At 34.8% G+C, this 20679-nt stretch overlaps 1 protein-coding gene across 1 annotated transcript in view; it reads right to left on the bottom strand.

Moving 5' to 3' along the window:
* Positions 1-1056: 1056 nt before the first annotated feature.
* The window catches only part of LOC144979171 (uncharacterized), a 32370-nt gene continuing 12747 nt past the window's right edge, over positions 1057-20679 (bottom strand). The window contains exons 3-5 of the mRNA XM_078925779.1: positions 10791-12707; positions 6735-7871; positions 1057-4500 (exon numbers count right to left, since the gene is read on the bottom strand). Coding sequence (XP_078781905.1) covers positions 3128-4500; positions 6735-7871; positions 10791-12707 — 4427 coding nt within the window. The 3' untranslated portion in view covers positions 1057-3127. The remainder of the gene's footprint in view (positions 4501-6734; positions 7872-10790; positions 12708-20679) is intronic.

Genomic DNA, 20679 nt, shown 5'->3' with positions numbered 1-20679 from the left:
AAAATAACAAATATACTAATACATAACAGAGAGATGATTTACAAGGAAAAAAATATCATCTCGCAAAACAATAACTATGCATTTGACTGTTTCCCTCCCAGCCAGGACTCCGACCAGGGCCAGGAAAAAAAACTAAGTAATCTCATTCCAAGACAAAGACAGAAAGCATGTTGGAAAACAGATAAAAGGGGATAGAAGACACAGTGTGTACCTCCCTGCCCGCTATGGGAGGTCAGGATCCCCACCCAGTCACCGCTGTCGGCAAATTTTCACTGGGTGCTGCTGCTGAGTATCTCTACTAATAGGAGTTTGCATTCGTAAGTCACGAGATGTTTATAAGCCAAATTAACTGCAGAATCACCAATAAGTTTCTTATCGATCATAGTCTTCCTTTCCTACACACCCCCCCCCCCCCCCCTTTCACCTCTTCTTATCCCAACCACCTTCCATTTGTTACTATGCTTTTGTTTTTAAGGGTTTTACGGCGTTTGTAACACATTTAGGTCTTATCAGCGACAGTAAAAAGGAAGAAAATCGGATAGTAAAAAGGAACTTGAGGAAAAAGTAAGGCAAGGGGAAAAGGTTCAAATAGGGAACAAATATAGATTCCAAGAGCTCTCAGTGTACTTAGTTTGATATCACCTAAAAGTCTCACCCAGACACAAGCACAGGTCCCAATATAATATGTAAACTAAACATAATACAATGCATAACAGAGAGATGATTTACAAGGAAAAAAATATCATCTCCCAAACTATAACTATACATTCGACTGTTTCCTTCCCAGCCAAGGAACCTCGGCCAGGGTCAGGACAAAACTAAGTAATCTCATTCCAAGACAATGACAGGAAACAATTGGAAAACTGGTATGGGGGGATAGAAGACGCAGCTTGTACCTCCCTGCCCACTATGGGAGGTCAGGATCCTCACCCAGCATTTGGCTGTTTCCCTGCCAGTTGCCAGCCAGGACCAGGACAAAACCAACTAATCTCATTCCTAGACAAAGACAGAAAGCATGTTGGAAAACAGATATAAGGGAATAGAAGACACAGTATGTATCTATTGGGAGGTCATGAACCCCACCCAGCATTTATTACTATAATACTATCCAGATCTTGTGAATTTCAATGATAATAGTAATAAGTGACATTTTCAAAATTATATACATGCTCAATACCCTTTACATTGTTATAAAATGATAAAATATATATATATACTATACACAAAAACACATATAATTGAATATTCACACATAATTGTATAAGGTGCGAGAAAAAATAAGAACTTGAAAAAATAATGACGTTATTTCAATACAGAGTAGAAATCAGAAATATGAGAAAATGTACATGAAACAAGAATAATACCTTAGCCTTAAGTTATGAATTGCCAAGTTTTATGCTCTGTTGGTTAAGAAACTATGCCGGTTATACCGTATAAAAATCAAGATATAGAAAGTTATATACATAACTATGTGCCATGAGTGCTTTCCTCTTTACTTTTTGTCAACTGGGTACTAAATTTACAACCCACACCTTCGTTGTTGTTTTTTTTTATTGTTTTTAAGGGTTTTACAGCGCTTTCAACACAACTAGGTTATATCAGCGCCAGTAAAAAAGGAAGAAAATGGGATAGTAAAAAGTTCTAGAATTACAATTAAAGCACCCAAGAGAAAGTAAGACAAAGGGGAACTGGGAACAAATAGGGATCAGATGTAGACTCCAAGAGCATAACATCAATGTATTTATAAAGATGACTGGCCTCTAATTCTAATGAGTCCTGACTTGAATCCAATGGATTACGGCATTTCTATTTGATGTCCAATATGGTTAATAGGGGCATTACAACAGTTTACACAGAAGCAGAGTTAAAAGAGTCAATTTAAGATGCATAGGATGGAATCATAATTCACAAATAAAAAATAAAATCAATTAAATCATGGGGAAACAGGCTACATACGTCAAAATCTTCGATATGACAAATTGGGGCAAATTGGCGATGACTATCAAAATAATCAAATTAATATTTTTCAACATATTTGCCTTAAAGGTTATATACATAAAGTTCAATAAATTGGTTTGATTGTGGTGAAGTTTCAGACTTCCACCACTTATGGTTTGGGCAGATACAGGCTTCTAAACTTGTCCTGTCTTTTTTTAATTTTTCGCACCCGATATAATACAGTTAAGCTTTAAAATAGGCAAATGTATAATGATTGTCTGTGTTTTTAATGGTTTTCTGGCGCTTGGTGACTGTGGTTATATTAGCGGTAGTCGTGGTGACGACCATGTTGCTGCTGTTGATGATGATGATGGTAGTGGTAATTGTGGCAGTGTTAGCAGTGATGATGACGATGTGGTGATGGTGGTTGTGTTAAGGGTTCCTACAGCAATTTCATGTTTAAATTCAAGTTTTCAATATGATTTTTTTTAATTTTAAGGATCAAAACGACTTTTAAAAAAAAGTTTCTCCGCTAATGGTGACAGCTCATCTTCTTAACTTCTGCGTCCACATCAGTGTAAAGTGTAAAGGTCACCAGTTCACTTCACTTCTCCAACTTAGCTGGTGGTGATCTAGAAAAATTCAAGTAGTTTTCAAGGTTTCTCCTTAAATGAAATCCAGGGGGTTTTCAAGGAGACTTACTAAGTACCAGGAGTTTTCAAGGCGTCCTCGAGTTTAAGGAGGCCGCTGGAACCCTGTAATATTGATGATAGTGATGCACTGGTGGTTGTGTTTGTTTGTTGCTTTAGGTCTCTTCCAACACAATTGAGGTTATATGAGAGACCGCTGAAACAAAAAAACAAGCAATCTAACAAAAATAGTACAAATGTAAATCAAAATCATAAGCTAAATTATAAATAACCAAGAACAAACAGGCAGAAGATTTACAGAAAAAAAAATAACCCCTGTCAAAAATACAATCACAAACCAAAGAAGCAGGATAGGCTAGTAAAGAGAAGAAGAAACGACATCACTATCGGATCGTACACCCATGCGAACATCATAGGTATATGATTCAAGGGTGATGCTCCCATCCAACCACCCGCCTGGTGGTTGTGGTTGTAGTGGTAGCAATGGTAGTATGTAATGATGATGATGATGACGATATTAATAGTACTTTTAATCTGAGTTAAAATTTCTGGAAATCAAAATTGGAAAATAGTGGGATTGAAGAGGGGCCCTGATTTCCATTCAGCGGGACACCGCTTAACAGCGGAATATTCCCACCCATGCATTCCTTTATATCCGAATGAATCTTGTTGTGCAACCTCAGGTTTTGACGACTGGTATATTTATTCCCACATATGGAACACTCATAAGGCTTAATTCCTGTATGGGATCTGACATGGAACTTCAAGGAAGCATTAGTAGCAAACATCTTACCGCATTCATTACATTTATATCGTTTTTCTCCAGTGTGAGTCAACATATGACGTTTGAGGCAAGAAAGACTATAAAAAGCCCATCCGCATGTGGCACACTGATAAGGCTTCTCTCCTGTGTGGATTCTCATGTGAATGATATGAGAAATCCTGTGAGCAAATGCTTTTCCACAGATATTACACACAAGGGGCCTCTCACCAGTGTGAGATCGCATGTGTATTTGAAATGACTCTTTTCTGGCAAAGGTCTTTCCACAAATTGAACACTGACGCTGGATTTCTTTTTTCTTGGGCACTCTGTCTCTGTCAGAGTGAGTCGCCATGTGTTTGTTAAGGTTTCCTTTATCAGCAAAATCCTTATGACAAACTGAGCATTTGAGTGGTTTCTCATTCGAATGAGTCCGTATGTGTCTTTTGAGGCCTGTATTATTACTAAAAGCCTTATAACAAATTGAGCATTCGTATGCTTTTTCTTTGGAATGAGTCAGTATGTGGTTTTTAAGGATTGACGCCTTCCCAAAAGACTTAGGACAAATTGAGCATTTGTGCGCTTTTTCTTTAGAATGAGTCACCATGTGAGTTTTAAGGTTTGATTTATCACTAAAAGCCTTATGACAAATTGAGCATTTGTGCGGTTTTTCACCAGTGTGCATTGTAATGTGTCGTCGTAAATGCAGATCAGAACGAAACCCCTTGTGACATGTAGGACATTCAAATGGAAGTTTTTCACCTGTATGGCGAATCATGTGATATTTCAATACCTCACGTGAAGAAAGGGCTATAAAACAAATATCACATTTAAAAGGCTTTGTGTGAGTACCCATGTGTCTTTTTAAATAGTGTACTTTATTAAATTCCCTTTCACAGACTTCACATTTAACAGATTTTTTTCCCTGGCTTTGTGGTTTAAGAAGTGTGTTTGATTCACTTTCATTTCGTAATTTTACAGTTACTTTTTGAAGACTTGAATTGTCGATAATTGTTTGATCATTGGGATGAATTATTTGTACTGGCTCCACAGGGCTCATACTATTACAAGATGCATTTCCCGAAATCTTTTGATTTTCGGAAGGATGTTTTTCTCTTGCTGCCATGATATCCACATTCTTGATATTTAAGTCTGAAATAGAATGATGAGAAATGAAGTGACAAAGTATCCACAACAGGAGTTACAGATGACAAATGATTTTATACACCATGAGATGATGAATGACAATTTCACTCCTTTCAAAGCAATTAAAAAATCATAGAATTATGAATTTGGTACAGTGATTGTGCTTATGCTTTTAAGGGCTTTACGGCGCTTGCAACACGTTTAGGTTATACAGTCTCCTCCGGATAATCAGAACACCTTGGGATCAGCGAAAATGTTGTGATTAACCGAAGTTGCAATTATACGAAGTTGAGTTTCCTGTCCACTATTGCAACATTTTACACATATTATACGGCAAATTCAAACCAGGTGTTGTAAATATTGTTCTTAGATTTAGACAGCAATTTGATTAAAATAAAAACCATATGGCAATCCTGTATAGATTTTGTGAAGCAAAAGCAGCGTTGATGCAAGTCGACATCTTATTCAGATTGGATAAACTTTTACTCTTTTGTTCTCAAAATTTGTAAGAGTCAAAGAGAATAGCCGTTATGAGAGACAATAAGCTCTCACCATACTCGTTAGTCACAATGCACAGTCAATCCAAAAATAAAGGATATTGCTCAGTCTCTCCTTACAACTGTTCTTGCCTAAATGTTGTCAAGACTAAGCCCATCCCCCTAGCCTCCTATTTAATGGCCACAGATGACATCACTGTAAAGCCCTGCCCTCTTTTATCTCTACTAATAGAGTGGTGACACACAATTGTAGCATTAAATCCCGTTCACTCTCGATTCTTCAACCGGTCATGATTTCACCCATGATGAAATTGATATTTTGTTTGATAGATTTCTTGAATTTACCACTTTTTGAGGTCGATAATTTGTTGTGATTAACCAAAGTTTGTTGCAATTAACCAGTGATTTTTATACAGAATTAATTCAGTTCCTTGGGAAAAGTTGCGATTAACCGAAAGTTGCAATTAACTGAGGTGTGATTTTCCGGAGTGGACTGTAACAGCGCCAGTAAAAAGGAAGAAAATTAGACAGTAAAAATATTCTAGATGTACAATTAAAAGGACTAGAGGAAAAAGTAAGGCAAAGGAGAATGGTACAAATAGGTAACAAATTCCAAGTGCACACTATCAGTGTATTTAGTTTGAAATTACCTAAAAGTCTCATCCAGACACCAGCACAAGATCCCTCTTTAGAAGAGAAATATATAGAGACTGGTTGTTGGGAATTTTTGTTAAAAGAAATAAATGTGAATTATTAACTAGCTAAAAATAACAATTAGATGTCATGTCTCTGATTATTTCAGCTTAAAATTTACTTTTCACCATGTTTCACCCAAAAATGTGTAGTGATCTAGCAAAACCCGTTGGATGCAGAAAAAATTTGAATCCCATAATATTTCATATTTCAATAAACACTATTCTCTGGACAAAATGCAGTTTGAGTTTTGTAATTATCTCAATTAGGGCCAAAGGTTTTCATATTTGAAAGGAGGGGTCAAATTTTTTTTTAACCGGAGAAAATGCTTTCAAGACAAAACATAGATATCATATGCTTCGATAGAACTAACAAAAATAATTGAATTTGATTATCTATAAGCTTCAGATGGTAAATTCCTTTCGTGCAAATGGATTATAAAAACCGCGAAGCAAAAAAACAAAATGAATTCAGTTTACGATTTTTTCCCCCACCTTTTTTCGCTAGTTTCGTATCTCAACTAGCTCATGCAACATCCGACAGATTTTGCCAGATCAGCACACAAATGATACCAGATGAGTTGAGGCTGCAGGTCACTTATATAAACATTTCAAGTATAATTGTAATTATTTAACTTCTACAACATTGTTTCAAGCGTTGGGTGATGCCGTTTTGAATAATTAATATTCTGGGGGAGAAAAAATAATAATAAAAAAATCTACTTCCCCGTCACCCCGTCAAAATAGATACTGTTTTGACGCGATGGTAAAATTTCTATTTCAACAGACTTTCCCATTCAAATTTTGGTTTAAAAAGCTGAATTCAGCCCTGAAAATCTGATCCTCTAAATAAACGGCAGATTTGTATATCAATACTTTGCTGTGAGGACAGTCAGAATATTGTGCAACTGACTGAGGAAATATTCAACGAAACCATTAAATTGTATTATCAAATTTTATGTATATATTCGTTTTATTTTTTCTTCTTTAAGACCACAAAATAAAATGTTACAAAAATACAAATAATAAAAACATGCTATTCTTTACTCACCATCCCCCGCAGTGTCTGAGTGAATCTTATTGTGCTTCTTCAGGCTTCGAGGGCAAGTATATTTTTTCCCACATACCGAACACTCATAGGGCCTGACTCCTGTATGGGTACGGGTGTGGTACTTTAAAAGTGTTTTAGTAGCAAACGATTTTCCACATGTGACACATTTGAATGGCTTCTCTTCAGAGTGAGTCATCATATGACATTTATGATCTCTCCTTTCGGTGAACGCCTTTCCACAAATATTACAGACAAAGGGTTTCTCCCCTGTGTGAGATCGCATATGTCTTCGAAATGCTTCTTTTCTGAAAAATCCCTTTCCACAAATTGAACACCGACAACTGGGATCTATGTCCATGTGAAATCGTTTATGCTCTCTAAGTCCCTTTGCACTGCGATATGTCTTTCCACATACTGAACACTTAAATATTTCTGAATGGGCCCTCTTGTGCTCACTAAGATTTGAAGCAGAATAGAAACCTTTTCCACAAGTTACGCATTTATACGATCTTTCCCTTTTGTTATGAATTCTCTGATGATATGTCAAAGACATTTCGCTTAAAAAGGACTTGTCACATAACTGGCATGTATAGGGCTTTGTATCTGTATGAGCATTCATGTGATGTTCGAACTTACCAATGCTATAAAAAGATTTTCCACACACTGAACAATTAAATTTATTATTACTTTCCATACCTTTAGAATGAATGAGTTTATGTCTCAACAAGCTCGATTTGTAATAAAAATGTTTTTTACATATGGAGCACGTATGGCGTTTCTGAGTCGTATTATGAGTAATCATGTGTTGTTTTAAATGCAACTGGCGATGAAACCCCTTTTGACATATAGAGCATTCAAATAGAATTTTTCCATCTGCATGACAACTCATGTCATACATTAACTCAAGTGAAGAAAAGGCTTTCCAACAAGTCTCACATTTAAATGGTTCCGTGTGAGTAAACACATGCTTTTTCAAATTTTTAACACAACTGACTACCTTTTCACAGACTTCACATTTTATAGATTTTTGTTCTTTGCCACCTTCCTCCTGAATTTTTACATTTTCTGTGCTGACTTGATTTTCTGAAGGAAGTTTTCCTCTTGGTGGCATGCTGTCTCCATTCATGATATTTAAGTCTGAAACAGAGAGATGGAAATAATGAAATGTCAAAGTATCCACAATATCAGCTGACAGTCGATATTACCCAACATGACACAATTGATGTTTTGTATTTATGTTTTTAAGGGTTTTACAGCACTTCAACACTTTGGGTCATTTCAGTGACAGTAAAAAGGAAGAAAATTATAGATTTACAAATGAAAGCACATAGGAGAAAGTAAGACAAATTGGGAATAGATGTAGATTCCAAGAGCAAACTATCAGTGTTCTTAGTTTGAGATCACCTAAAAGTCTTATCTAGACAAAAGCAGAGGATCCCATTAAGAGGAACGCACTCAAATGCTTACAGTATACATTCAAAACAACAAGTATAGCAATACTTAACAGATGTGATTTATTATAAGGAAAAAAATATCACCTCCCAAAACTTAAGTCTATTTATCTGACTGTTTCCCTCTCAGCCAAGGACTCTGACAAAAGAAAGGACAAAACCAAGTAATCTCATTCCAAGACAAAGAGAGTAGGCAAGTTGGAAAACAGATTGAGGGGATAGAGAGGACACAGTAAGTGACCTCCTTGCCCACTATGGGAGGTCAGGAACCCCACCCAGACAGAATTGATGACATCTCTATTCTTTTCAAGGCATATAAAAATAAAATATAGTTTATAGGAGCACTGCAAACAAATATGATATTTATCACCATATTGACACAAATACGAACAACGTTTATTATAAGAGCATCTACAAGCTTTGAAAAGAATTTTGACAGGAATGTTGACATTTTGGGATAAGTTACTTATTGTTCCTTTTTTTTTTTTTTTTTTTTTTTTGGGGGGGGGGGGGGGGGGGGGCAAACTTGCTTTGTACAATCAGAATCAGAAATTCCTATAAAACATGCTCCAAAGCTGGTAATTAGAATTGCACTTTCTCAAAATCGTATCTTTGTGAAATCATTTGCTTAGGATTATAAAAAAAGGATTTCTGTTTAATCATACCAGGTAAGTAGAACGTTTAACAGTTAGAATGATTTCAGAAATTCACACATTCTTTTTTCATTTTGGACCACCTTTAAACTACAAATAAAACACCCTAATAAGAGGATGGAAAATGAAACGTTTGCCAGACATAGAATGGCGATGTCCAAATCACACTGACATTGTATACTTTCTTTTAAATGAAACTATTTGTAAGTTGCTGACAAAATATCAAGGCTATTTTGTTGTTTGTTTTAAGAGTTAAACAGTGTGTGAGACACATTTAAAGTAGTCCTTCAAAGTCATGAGGCTCATGGAGCCAGAGTTTATCCCAATTTTATTAGCTTCAAAAAGTACTTTTTGTCAGATCCAACAGAACCAGCTACCCAATCACTGTTGGGTGGACACGGGGGGTTCAGAAAATAATCTCGACTGCAAATGGGATTGATCTCGGTCCCTTTGCTGGTGAAGCGAGTGCTCTACTGAGCTATCGGGACCCCCTGCGACAAATGTAGGTCAGTAAAATGATCTACCATGATCCTTAAGACTATTAAGCACACTTAAAGCTTTAAAAATGAAGTGAAAAGGATGCCCTTATTTGTTACAGACGAAAAGTAGAAAAAAAAAAAGATCTACGAACAGGAAACTAGCCTATAAACTTGATTTTCTTAACAACCCTTATCCTACATAGAACAAAGTAGTTCCACAGGGTCAATATAGAGTCAAAATAACAACAACAATAAAATTTTTAAAAAATTGTCTCAAAATTGATTTGAAATCGGTTCATTGAAGATTGCATGGGCCAGTTGATGAATCGCAGCCTTATTTAAATTGGGGGGGGGGGGGAAAGAGGCTTTAATGGAATTCAGAGAGAGAGTGTGTGTGTGTGTGTGTGTGTGTGTGGATTGGTTTGCACTTAATAGGGATAAAATGGTATATCTAGCAGAAAGGCTCAAGAGAAAGTAAGAAAAAGGGGATGACTTTAACAGAGATGATCAGTGGACCTTGTGTCTAGTCTGAAATCAACTAAAGAGTTCCATACCGACATAACCCTCAAATTATTTTCCCCATTTCTGGGAATGCATATCATTTTAAAAAGTGTAATATTTTTTTTTTAAAAAACCAAAGCGCATAATATATGTAGTGGAAGATGAATTTTACAAGTCAAAAGTATATGATCTCTCTAAAATTAAAAAAAAATTATATATCTGATTAGTTCCCACTCAGTAAAATACTCCACGCACGGCTCAGCCAATCCCAAATTGTCCATTTCCAGAACAAGGACACAAAGCCATCATATGGGGCTGAGCCAAAAAGGTCATTTTTGTAGAATTCCGACACACAAAAAAGATATATATCAATATCAACAACAGAATCTTTTCAAGGTATTGACTCACTCAACCCTAACACCGATTATATCCGTAGTTTACTTGGGTTACTTTTACCCCAAGCCTATCTATTACATTTTTTTGGGACAAATTATAGGCGTAGTATCAAAGCTAATGTTTTTAATTTTTGCATGTTAATGATAGTTGAATAAAACTATCTATGCACATGCTCATTTTTAATACATTTTTTTCTCCCAATTTTGAAAAGTTTCAAAAATCTCTAGGATTGAGTGAGTTAATACGCGTTATAAATAATATTCCACAGACTAAGCTTTAAGTTATAACCTGGTTATGTAAGCAATGTCAGAGTCAAACTACCAAAAGAACATTTTTAATTGTGTTCTAACCGTTAAAGTATGTACTGAATAAATAACAACATAACTGTCATAATATGGTTGCCAAAACATTGTGAAACTCATTAAGTATGCACAGCCAAGCAATGAAATTGAGCCATAAAATTGTGTGTATAATTCTAGATTTTTATCTACTTTTTTTTTTTTTTTGCCATTAATACTTTAACTTCAAAAAGAAAAAAAAGAAAAAGAATTTATATCAAGACATGCCATATGTTACTCACATTATTTTTGGTAATGTCTGAGTGACTCTTCTTGTGTAACCTCAGATTTTGGCGACTGGTATATTTTTTCCCACAGATTAAACACTCATAAGGCTTAATTCCTAAATGAGCTCTAGAATGGCACGTCAACTCTGCACTAGTAACAAATGCCTTTCCACATGTTTTACATTCAAATGGTTTCTCTCCTGAGTGAATCATCATGTGCCGCTTGATGCTAGAAGTACTGCAAAAAGATTTTCCACAGATGCTACAATGATATGCTCTTTCACTTGTGTGGGACCTCATGTGAAAAACATAAGCATTCTTTTGAGCGAATGACTTTTCACAAACATTACATGAATATGGCTTCTCTCCAGAGTGCAAGCGCATGTGAATTTGAAGGTAACCTTTTCTAGTGAATGTTTTTCCACAGACTGAACAATGGCCTGCTTTTCTCTTAGGGCCTTTGTCCGTGTGAATTTTTTTGTGCGCTCTTAGATCACCAGCTCGACGAAATGACTTTCCGCACACTGTGCATTCAAATGGCCTTGCCTCTGAATGTATCAGCATGTGTTCCTTCAGACCTGGTTTGTGTTTGAAAACCTTCTCACATATTACACATTTGAATGTCCTTTGCCCAGGATGGGTTTTTTGATGAATTTTCAGAGCAATGTCACTGAAGAACACCTTGTCACATAATAAACATTTGTGGGGCTTTTCATCGGAATGAACATTCAAGAGGTCATCTTCTGAGTGATTCATTGAGCCTGTACTTTGGCCATCTTCAGAATGGTGTTCTATGTGTTTTTTCAAGGATGCTTGATCGCAAAAATGTTCATCACAGATGAAACATTTGTATAGGTATTCTCCTGTATGAGTTAACATGTGTCTTTTTAAGTTTGAATCATTTGCAAAGGTCTTGAGACAAATTTGACATTGAGATATGTGGCTTTCTTCCTTATGTTTATCCAAATCCAACTTATGATTAAATTGCCTGTGGCATTTGTTACATTTATATGGCATCTGCGTATGGATTTTCAAATGCGTTCTCAAATATTCATCACTAGAAAATGCTTTCCCACAGATCTCACATCCGAAAGATTGTGTAAAAGTATCTGTATTTGAATGCTTACTCAAATATTCAGTATTAGAAAAAGCATTCCCATAAATCTCGCACTCAAATGGCATTTTACCATTACTCACATGTTTCTGTGAATGTCTTTTCAAATATCCTTGTTGAGAGAAGGCTTTGCCACAAGTCTCACATTCAAAAGGCTTTGCTATAACTGAGTGAATTTCCATATGTTTATTTAGATATTTCCTTTGATTAAATACTTTTGCACAGACTTTGCACTGGAAAGACTTTTCCGCTTCGCTCTTATCCTCCCGACTTTGTGATTGTGAAGGTTGATATGGTTCAATCTTATCAATTGGGCTTTCAACATCTTGGCAAAGGCTTGTATCGGTGGAAAACATATTTCCAGATACTGTATAAATAATATTATGTGGTCTTTCCTCTGAGTCCGAGTACGTTTTAACATGGCTTTGTTGTGATGAATTACTCAAAAATTCTCCCCCACTCGGTGGACAGCCAAATTTGGTGACTGTGTGGATTTTGTTGTGTGCTTGTAGAGATTCTTGACTTAAAAATGTCATTCCACACGTTAAACAATTCAGTTTTGTTTGTCTTTGAGTACAAGTCAAGAAATGTTTTAATTTTGATGATTGCAAAACATCCTCTCCACACAGATGGCACTTGTATTCACCTACTGTGTCAGTGTTAATTGTAGCAGGGTCTGCAAAATTGAGACCAGTGGTTTGTATTGAAGGCTTGATGCTATTACGAGGTTCGTCACCAAAGTCGTTTTGATCCTCTGAAGGAAGCTTATCACTGGTTGAAATGTTACCTCCATTTACAATACTAAAACTCGAGTCTGAAATAGAGAGAGATGGAAATAATAGTGTGTCAAAGTAAGCAGCCATGACAGGAATTTGTGTTGAAAAACGAAATTACAGCATATAACATGCTGGCAAAACTTTAAGCTTGTTTCTATGGCTATAACAGCCGTTGCAACACTTTCTGGTAATTTCAGTGCCAGTAAAAGGGAAAATGTGACAGTAAAAAGAAAGATAATTTCATTCACTTTGAAACAGATAAAAATTGAAAACAAATCCCTCAATGCTCAGCCCAAGAACGAAATTTTATCTATTTTATCAACAACAAAAAAAAAAAACAAAATAAAAAACAATAGGAAAGTGCATGCTTCACTAAAACGTCAAACTAAGAAAAATTGGGCACAATTGTGATAAAAAGCATCCATGGAAAGATACAATTTGAAATATTTAGTGTGACATGAAACCATAAATTCATTTTACTGGTACACTTACAAACTAAAATTATTTTGTATGTTTTTAAGGGTTTTACACCACTTGCGACTCATTTCGGTCATTTCAGCCCCAGTAAATAGGACAAATTGGGATAGTCAAACAAATTCTAGATTTACAATTGAAAGCAGACAAGAAAAAGTAAGACAAAGGTGAATGGTTTAAATAGGGAACAGATGCAGATTCCAAGAGCACACCATCAGTGTTCTTAGTCTGAGATCACCAAAATGTCTCATCCTGACACAAGCACAGGTCCCTACTACTACTAAGATGAATTCCCTTGGAAAATATGACAGAAAACCCGAGTCTGGATAATTAATCATTATATGGCCGAATTTAGTCTCCAAAAAATCTGAATATATTGATTCAATCTGTAAAAGCGGCATGTATGTCTACCGCAACTCAAATATCTATAGAATCAGACTAAAAGCCTTGCATTATTTAAATAAGACTCCATGATCTGAATACTGGTTACCACATACAGAACATTTGTGACAAACCCTTTTTTTCCCTCATGGATGAAAATATGTCATTTTAAACCTGCTGCAGCAGAGCTACCACTCAACCACAGACTGACTTTATCAAGTGCAAAGAGTCCATGTCTTTCGAGCCAGGCAAATGCCAACGACATTTGAGTGAACACTCAATTACAAATCAAGGAGTCAACTCTAGTTCCCCTCTACAGGTTTTATATTCTATTCTTGTGAATTAATATGCTTGACAAGTTCACATTACTATTGACAGGGCTTTTATCATGCATTGAAATAAAATGACGTTAGACATCTGGAGTTGCCTTCAAATATTTCCCAAAATATTGAGCACATGTTTGTCTTTCTTTTGTTTTGTTTTTAAGGGTTTTACAGTAAAGGGGAAGAAATTGGGATAGTAAAAAGTTCTAGAATTACAATTAAAGTACGCAAGAAAAAGTAAGACAAAGTTCAAATCAGTTCAAATAGGGAACAGATGTAGATTCTAAGAGCATACTATCAGTGTACTTAGTTTGTGATCACCAATTTATCTCATCCTGACACACTCAGAGCAACGCACTCAAATGTTTACAAATCTTATTTATGTAAAACATAAATAATACAGTGCACAACAGAGAGATGATTTACAAGACAAAAAATATCATCTCCCAAACCTTTACATTTGACTGTTTCCCTCCTAGCCAGGGTATCCAGCCAGGACCAGGACAACGCCAAGTAATTGGAAAACAGATATACAGAATGAAGATGCCTCCCAGCCCACAATGGGAGGTCAGTTGTCTTTCTTTCTAATGGCTCTCCTCATATATATCTTCGTAATGAGCTATGACCTGAAATGAATATCCCTCCAAAGTTTTGAACAATCAATTTTTTTCTACTACTTACTTCTATTCATTCCCTACACGTCATGTGTATTGACACATGATACATTGGTATGGCATAATCTTTTACACACACAAACACACCCAACACTTATCTTCCTTTGCATTTTCACCAAAGTGAAATAAGATAGCTTAAAGAGATCAATGCAATATTACTATTTCAGAGCAATACCAGTCCTATGATACTGAGCAGCAAGCCCTTCGTAAGCTAATGAATAGATTCCATTCATTGACAACATAGTAGTCTTCCAGAGCCACTGTGCTCATGGAGTCATGTGTTTGTGTGTAAGGTTTTGGACTGCCTCGCTACACATTTAAGTCATTTCAGCGCCCTGAATGAAAAGGAACAAAATTTCTAGATTTACAATTAAAAGGGCAAAAGTAAAAGTAGGACAAATGGGAATGATGTCAAAGTAAGACAAAGGAGAATGGTCTAAAGTAAGACAATGGTGAATGGTTCAACATGGAAAAGACGTATATTCCAAGAGCACACTCAGTGTACGTAGTTTAAGGTCACCTAAAAGTCTCATCAATAATATAATCAAACACATAGCATAACAATACATAACAGAGAGATGATTTACAAGGAAAAAATATCATCTCTTAAAATTAATACACATTTGACTTTCCCTCTTAGACTATGGCAGGGACCAGGACAAAACCAAATAATCCCATTCCAAAACAAAGGCAGAAAGCAACTCAGAAAACAGATATTGTAGGGGGATAGAAGACGCAGCAAGTGAGTTCCTGCCCACCATCGGAGATCAAAATTCTCCCGCTCATGGAATTTATCCTGGTTTTTGAAGTGTGAGACGGACAATGCCAATTGCTTGCTACCCTTTGGATAAGACACTAGCCTTTTGAAAAATACTTTTCACCAGATCGATCAAACTCAGTTACCAAATCACTGGTGGGTGGACAGGGGTTCTGAAAAAATAGTGACGACACCAGGGATTGACCTCAGTCCCTTTTGTTTGTTTGTTTTTAAGGGTTTTATGGCGCTTGCGACACATTAGGGTCATATCAGCATCAGTAAAAAGGAAGAAAATAGGGAAAGTAAAAAGTTATAGAATTACAATTAAAGTACCCACGAAAAAAGAAGACAGAGGGGAAATTTGTTCAAATAGAGAAGAGATTTAGATTAAAGAGCACCCTATTAGTGTACTTAGAGATCGCCTAAACGTCTCATCCAGACACAAGCACAGGTCCCCAGTAAGAGGAATACACTCAAATTTTTACAAATCATATATATGTACAACAAAGATAATTGGATAATACAGTGCAAAACAGAGAGATGAATTACAACACAAAAAATATCCTCTCCCAAAACTCTAACTATACAATTGACTGTTTCCCTCCCAGCCAGGGCCATGATAAAACCTAGTAATCTCATTCCAAGACAAAGAAAGAAAGCATTATATTGATAGAGGGGGATAGGAGGCACAGTAAGTACCGCCCTGCCCACTATTGGAGGTCAGGAACCCCACCCAGCCTCAGTCCCTTTGTGTGTGAAGTGAGCAATCACAATCTCTATTGATAACATAGTAAAGATGAAGAGACAGTGTCTGAAGCAAAGATGAAAAGTAAAGCCAATTATCACAGATGTATATGGATTGCCCTGTAAGTCAAAAGTCACATATTGATTATGCTAAAATTTAAGTTACAGTTCATGAGGTGAGACGAGGTACGAGGTGAGCCCTCGTGGTTCGAATAAAAATTCTTCGATTGAACACAGAATGGACTTGCTTATGATATGAACCAGTACCATTTTCATGTAATTGACACAACAGATAGTTCTCTAAAGCAAAATAATTTACTTTGCATAATGCATCTTCATGAGGGTATTGGTCTGCTCGGTTATGAAGAGAAAATAAATGTATTTATCATGCCTTGAATTTAAAAAAAAAACAGTTCAATATCTTTGTTTATTCTGTTGTGTTGCAGCATATGTGTTGATCGCATTAATATTGTTCCTTTTTAAAATAAAAAAAAATATTATAAAGATTTCTAGATTAGTTCATTTTCATTAAATGTATATTTGTAGAGAAATCCACTTACTATTTTGTAAACAAGTATTGGTTATTTGTTTTTTCTTTGCAAAATGTTGAAGGCACTAGGTACTATACTCAATGTTTGACTGCAGTATGGTTTCTTCATTTGCAATGTTCTTAATATGGTCTTTCATTATTTACTAATCCATGCAATACATTTTGTAATGTATAAACAATATGAATTTTGTATTTTTTATAAGCAGGAGCAAGATAATAATAATAATAATAATAATAATAATAATAATAATAATAATAATAATAATAATAATAATAATAATAATAATAATAATAATAATAATAATAATAAAAATAATAATGATGATGATGATGATGATGATGATAATAATAATCTCTTATCCTATCGTTGCCTGTAATATATACATATATACTCTGTTAGTGAGCATAAATTTAATGTGTCTCTTCTTTATGAGTTCTCAAATGCCTTACAAGTACAGATCTATCTGTAAAAGCCTTTCCACAAATTGAACATGAATAAGGTCTTTCCCCCAAATGAATTAACAAATGACGTTTTAAGTTGGACTTTTGTGAAAATGCCTTGTCACATATTGGGCAATCAAATGATTTTTCTCCTGCATGACTTTTCATGTGTTCTTCTAGGATTGAGCGTTGAAAGAAAAATTTTTCACACTCTGAGCATTTATATAGTCTTTTTCCGATGTGTCTTCTCATATGTTGTTGAAGTGTTTTATCGTCATAAAATGTTTTTGTGCAGATTGAACAAGCATGAGATTTTTCCCCTGTATGCAACAAATTGTGCCTTTTGTACTTGTGTAAAATGCTTCACCACACATTGGACATCCGTATGGCTTTTCTTTCGTGTGTATCCTCAAAGTGTGCTCTTGCAGATCCCGTTTACTCCGAAATGCTTTTACACATGATGAACATTTATACTGTCCCTCATTGGAGTGGATCCTCATGTGTTTGACAAGGCTGTTACGTTCAATAAATGCTTTGGCACACACAGAACATTCAAAGGGTTTCTCTCCAGTATGGATTTTCATGTGTGTGTGAAAGTAAGCTAGTCTAGAGTACCAGTTCCCAAACGTCAAACATTTGTACGGTTTCTCTCCAGTGTGACATCTCATGGGTCGTTTCAAATCACAGTGTTGTAAGAATCCTCTGTCACATATTGCACACTTATGAGGTTTCTCTCCTGAATGGGACTTGGTGTGTCGGAACAGTTCATCTCTTTGAAAAAACGCTTTCCCACATTGTGAACACACAAACGGCCTTTCCAATGTATGAGTTCTCATATGCCGAATAAGACACAATATGCCTTTTTACACATCGAGCACTCGTATGGCTTCTCTCCTGTATGCAACCTCATGTGTATTTGTAAAACAGACATAAAAGTAAAGACTTTTCCACACAACAAACATTTGAATTCCATAGTAGATATTTGCTTGAATTTAGGAGATTGACCTGATATAAGTTCAGATGACCCCTAATCATTGCCATTCTCAATTCCAAAAAAAGACTTTAACTCTGTTGGGACAGTAAACCCATTGGTAACATCAACGCCTGAAACAAAGATTTAAAATTCCATCCAAAAAGAGTGTATAACAGCCTGCTTACTGAGTGAGAAGTACACACATTTACAGGAAATCTTCATCATTGTACATTACGGCCACAAATAAGATAAAATTGATTTTCATCTGGTAAAATGGAGGACTGGTTGCCATACACACATAGTTAATCATTCTACTTATTATATATATAAATTCACTCACTTTAAAGTAATGAGTAAAATTCAACGGTAACTCAAGAACCAATGAAATTGAAAACATGTTAAAATGTTTTATCACACCTCAGTTTTTAAATTATGTTCCAGAGTTGCGATTGAGAAATTTTTCATCAAAATCTTGTTTGTTAGAATGAAGATGATACAAACTCAACAACAATATACTAAAATACACTGGCAATTATTAAAGCTTAATCTTAATCATTACAACAACAACAAAAAACAAAAAAAAAATAAAAAAAATAAAATAATAATAATAATAATAATAATAATAATAATAATAATAATAATAATAATAATAATAATAATAATAATAATAATAACAATAACAACAACAATAATAATAATAATAATAATAATAATAATAATAATAATAATAATAATAATAATCATCATCCAAAAAGAGAAAAGCAGTAATGCTGAGGCAGCTCAAGTTCAAGCACGACATTTACACAAGAATTCCTTATAAAGAAATTCACCCAAACAATTACAATATTATTAAATATATATATATATATATATATATATATATATATATATATATATATATATATATATATATATATATATATATATATATTATAGACTGCCCCAAACATTGTGGTAAATATTTTAAATAATATATATATATATATATATATATATATATATATATATATATATATATATATATATATATATATATAACAAATAGCATGGTGATTATCTACAAGATGAAATATAATTTCCAAAAATAAAAATATAAATAAGACATGCAGCTTAGTCATGTTAAGTGTGTGATATCTGCCAGGGCCAGGATAAAACCAAAACAGAGATTCATTCCTGAACAAAAAAGAAAGTAGCCTGGATAGGAAAAGATTTATAGGAAGAAAGAGGAAAGCATAGCAGATACTCAACCATAACAATTGTTGTGGCCCAAGAACTAGAGAGTTTTCTCAAAGTCTACACCAGATTGAATAAAAATAAATATTTAATAATTTGAAAAAGGAAATCCTAAGAAAATTATCGAAACTGCAAGAGAATACTTTCAAGCCTTTAATTTTCTGAAATTAATTGATGAGAATAGTGTTAACAAAAATGAAAAATCTCCCAAAGACCAAAGTTACAACTCAACTCCCTTGAATATGAGCTTTCAAAACGTTGGTGTAAACATTAGAGAATGATATAATTGTGGAATTGCTTCAATTCCTTGCCCAATAAATTATTTTTAATTGTGAGGTTCCGTCAAATAATCGCAGGTTCTTGCAATAAAATCAGTAAACAGTTTTAAATGACACACAAATATGTATAACATTCATTGTTTAAAATATCTGAGAAAGAAAGTGATGAGAACTGATCGCCTGTTAGGCTGTCAAATGAGTAAAAATAAACAAATAAATACATTAAATTCAATGCTAATAATGAAGTAGTAAACATTTTTTAAAACATATGAATTCAAATACGTTATGGTCAGTATTGACAATTTCCTGACCTTCAAATAGCAGGTAGACCATACAAACAAACAAAAAAATTTTAAGCGGGATAGATAACGGCTATATGTTTTGGGAATACATTGCTCTTCTCAAATCAGCCAAAGGACTATAGTCCTTATATACCTCATTTATACAAAGTGAAAAAACTTTTTTGGTTGCAACTGTACTGTCCACAAACTCAAAATAGTCGCTCAACCACCCCAGGAGATGATTGGATGGTATACAGATAAGGAGAAATTGTAATAAAAATTCATTTCTAAGAAAAGCTGCACGAGCTCTTGATGAAAAATAACAACAAAACAACAACTATGAGAGAGAGGGAGAGGGAGAGAGAGAGAGAGAGAGAGAGAGAGAGAGAGAGAGAGAGAGAGGGAGAGAGAGAGAGAGAGAGAGAGAGAGAGAGAGAGGGAGGGAGGGGGGGGGGAAGAGAGAGAGAGAGAGAGAGAGAGAGAGAGAGAGAGAGAGAGAGAGACTATCATGATTAAGTATAATCAGATGGAAACTTGCCTCAAACGGTGATAAAACTGATTATCAACTATCATCATTATTAGACATTACAAACAATGCACTGATTATAAGATAATCAAGTGCACAATACTGGATTGCTACAAGATCACATGATCGAAATCCGAAGTGCACAATACTGGATTGCTACAAGATTGCATCATCGAAATCCAAAGTGCACCATACTGGATTGCTACGAGATCACATGATCTAAATCTTGTTCGGTTGAAGTTCAATTTGGATTCAGCAAAGTCATAAACATAGAATTTTTTTTTAAATGCAATTTTCATTTAAAAAATCTCCCCAAAACATTTTCTTTCACTAGATATCTTTTGTGTGTACTTTTTTACAGGTAGATGATTCACA

The sequence above is a fragment of the Berghia stephanieae genome, chromosome 9, assembly GCF_034508935.2.
Source record: "Berghia stephanieae isolate SIO BIC M18660-M18661 chromosome 9, UCSD_Bste_1.3, whole genome shotgun sequence".
In the NCBI taxonomy this organism is placed as follows: domain Eukaryota; kingdom Metazoa; phylum Mollusca; class Gastropoda; order Nudibranchia; family Aeolidiidae; genus Berghia; species Berghia stephanieae.
This window is presented reverse-complemented; position numbering and strand designations above follow the sequence as displayed.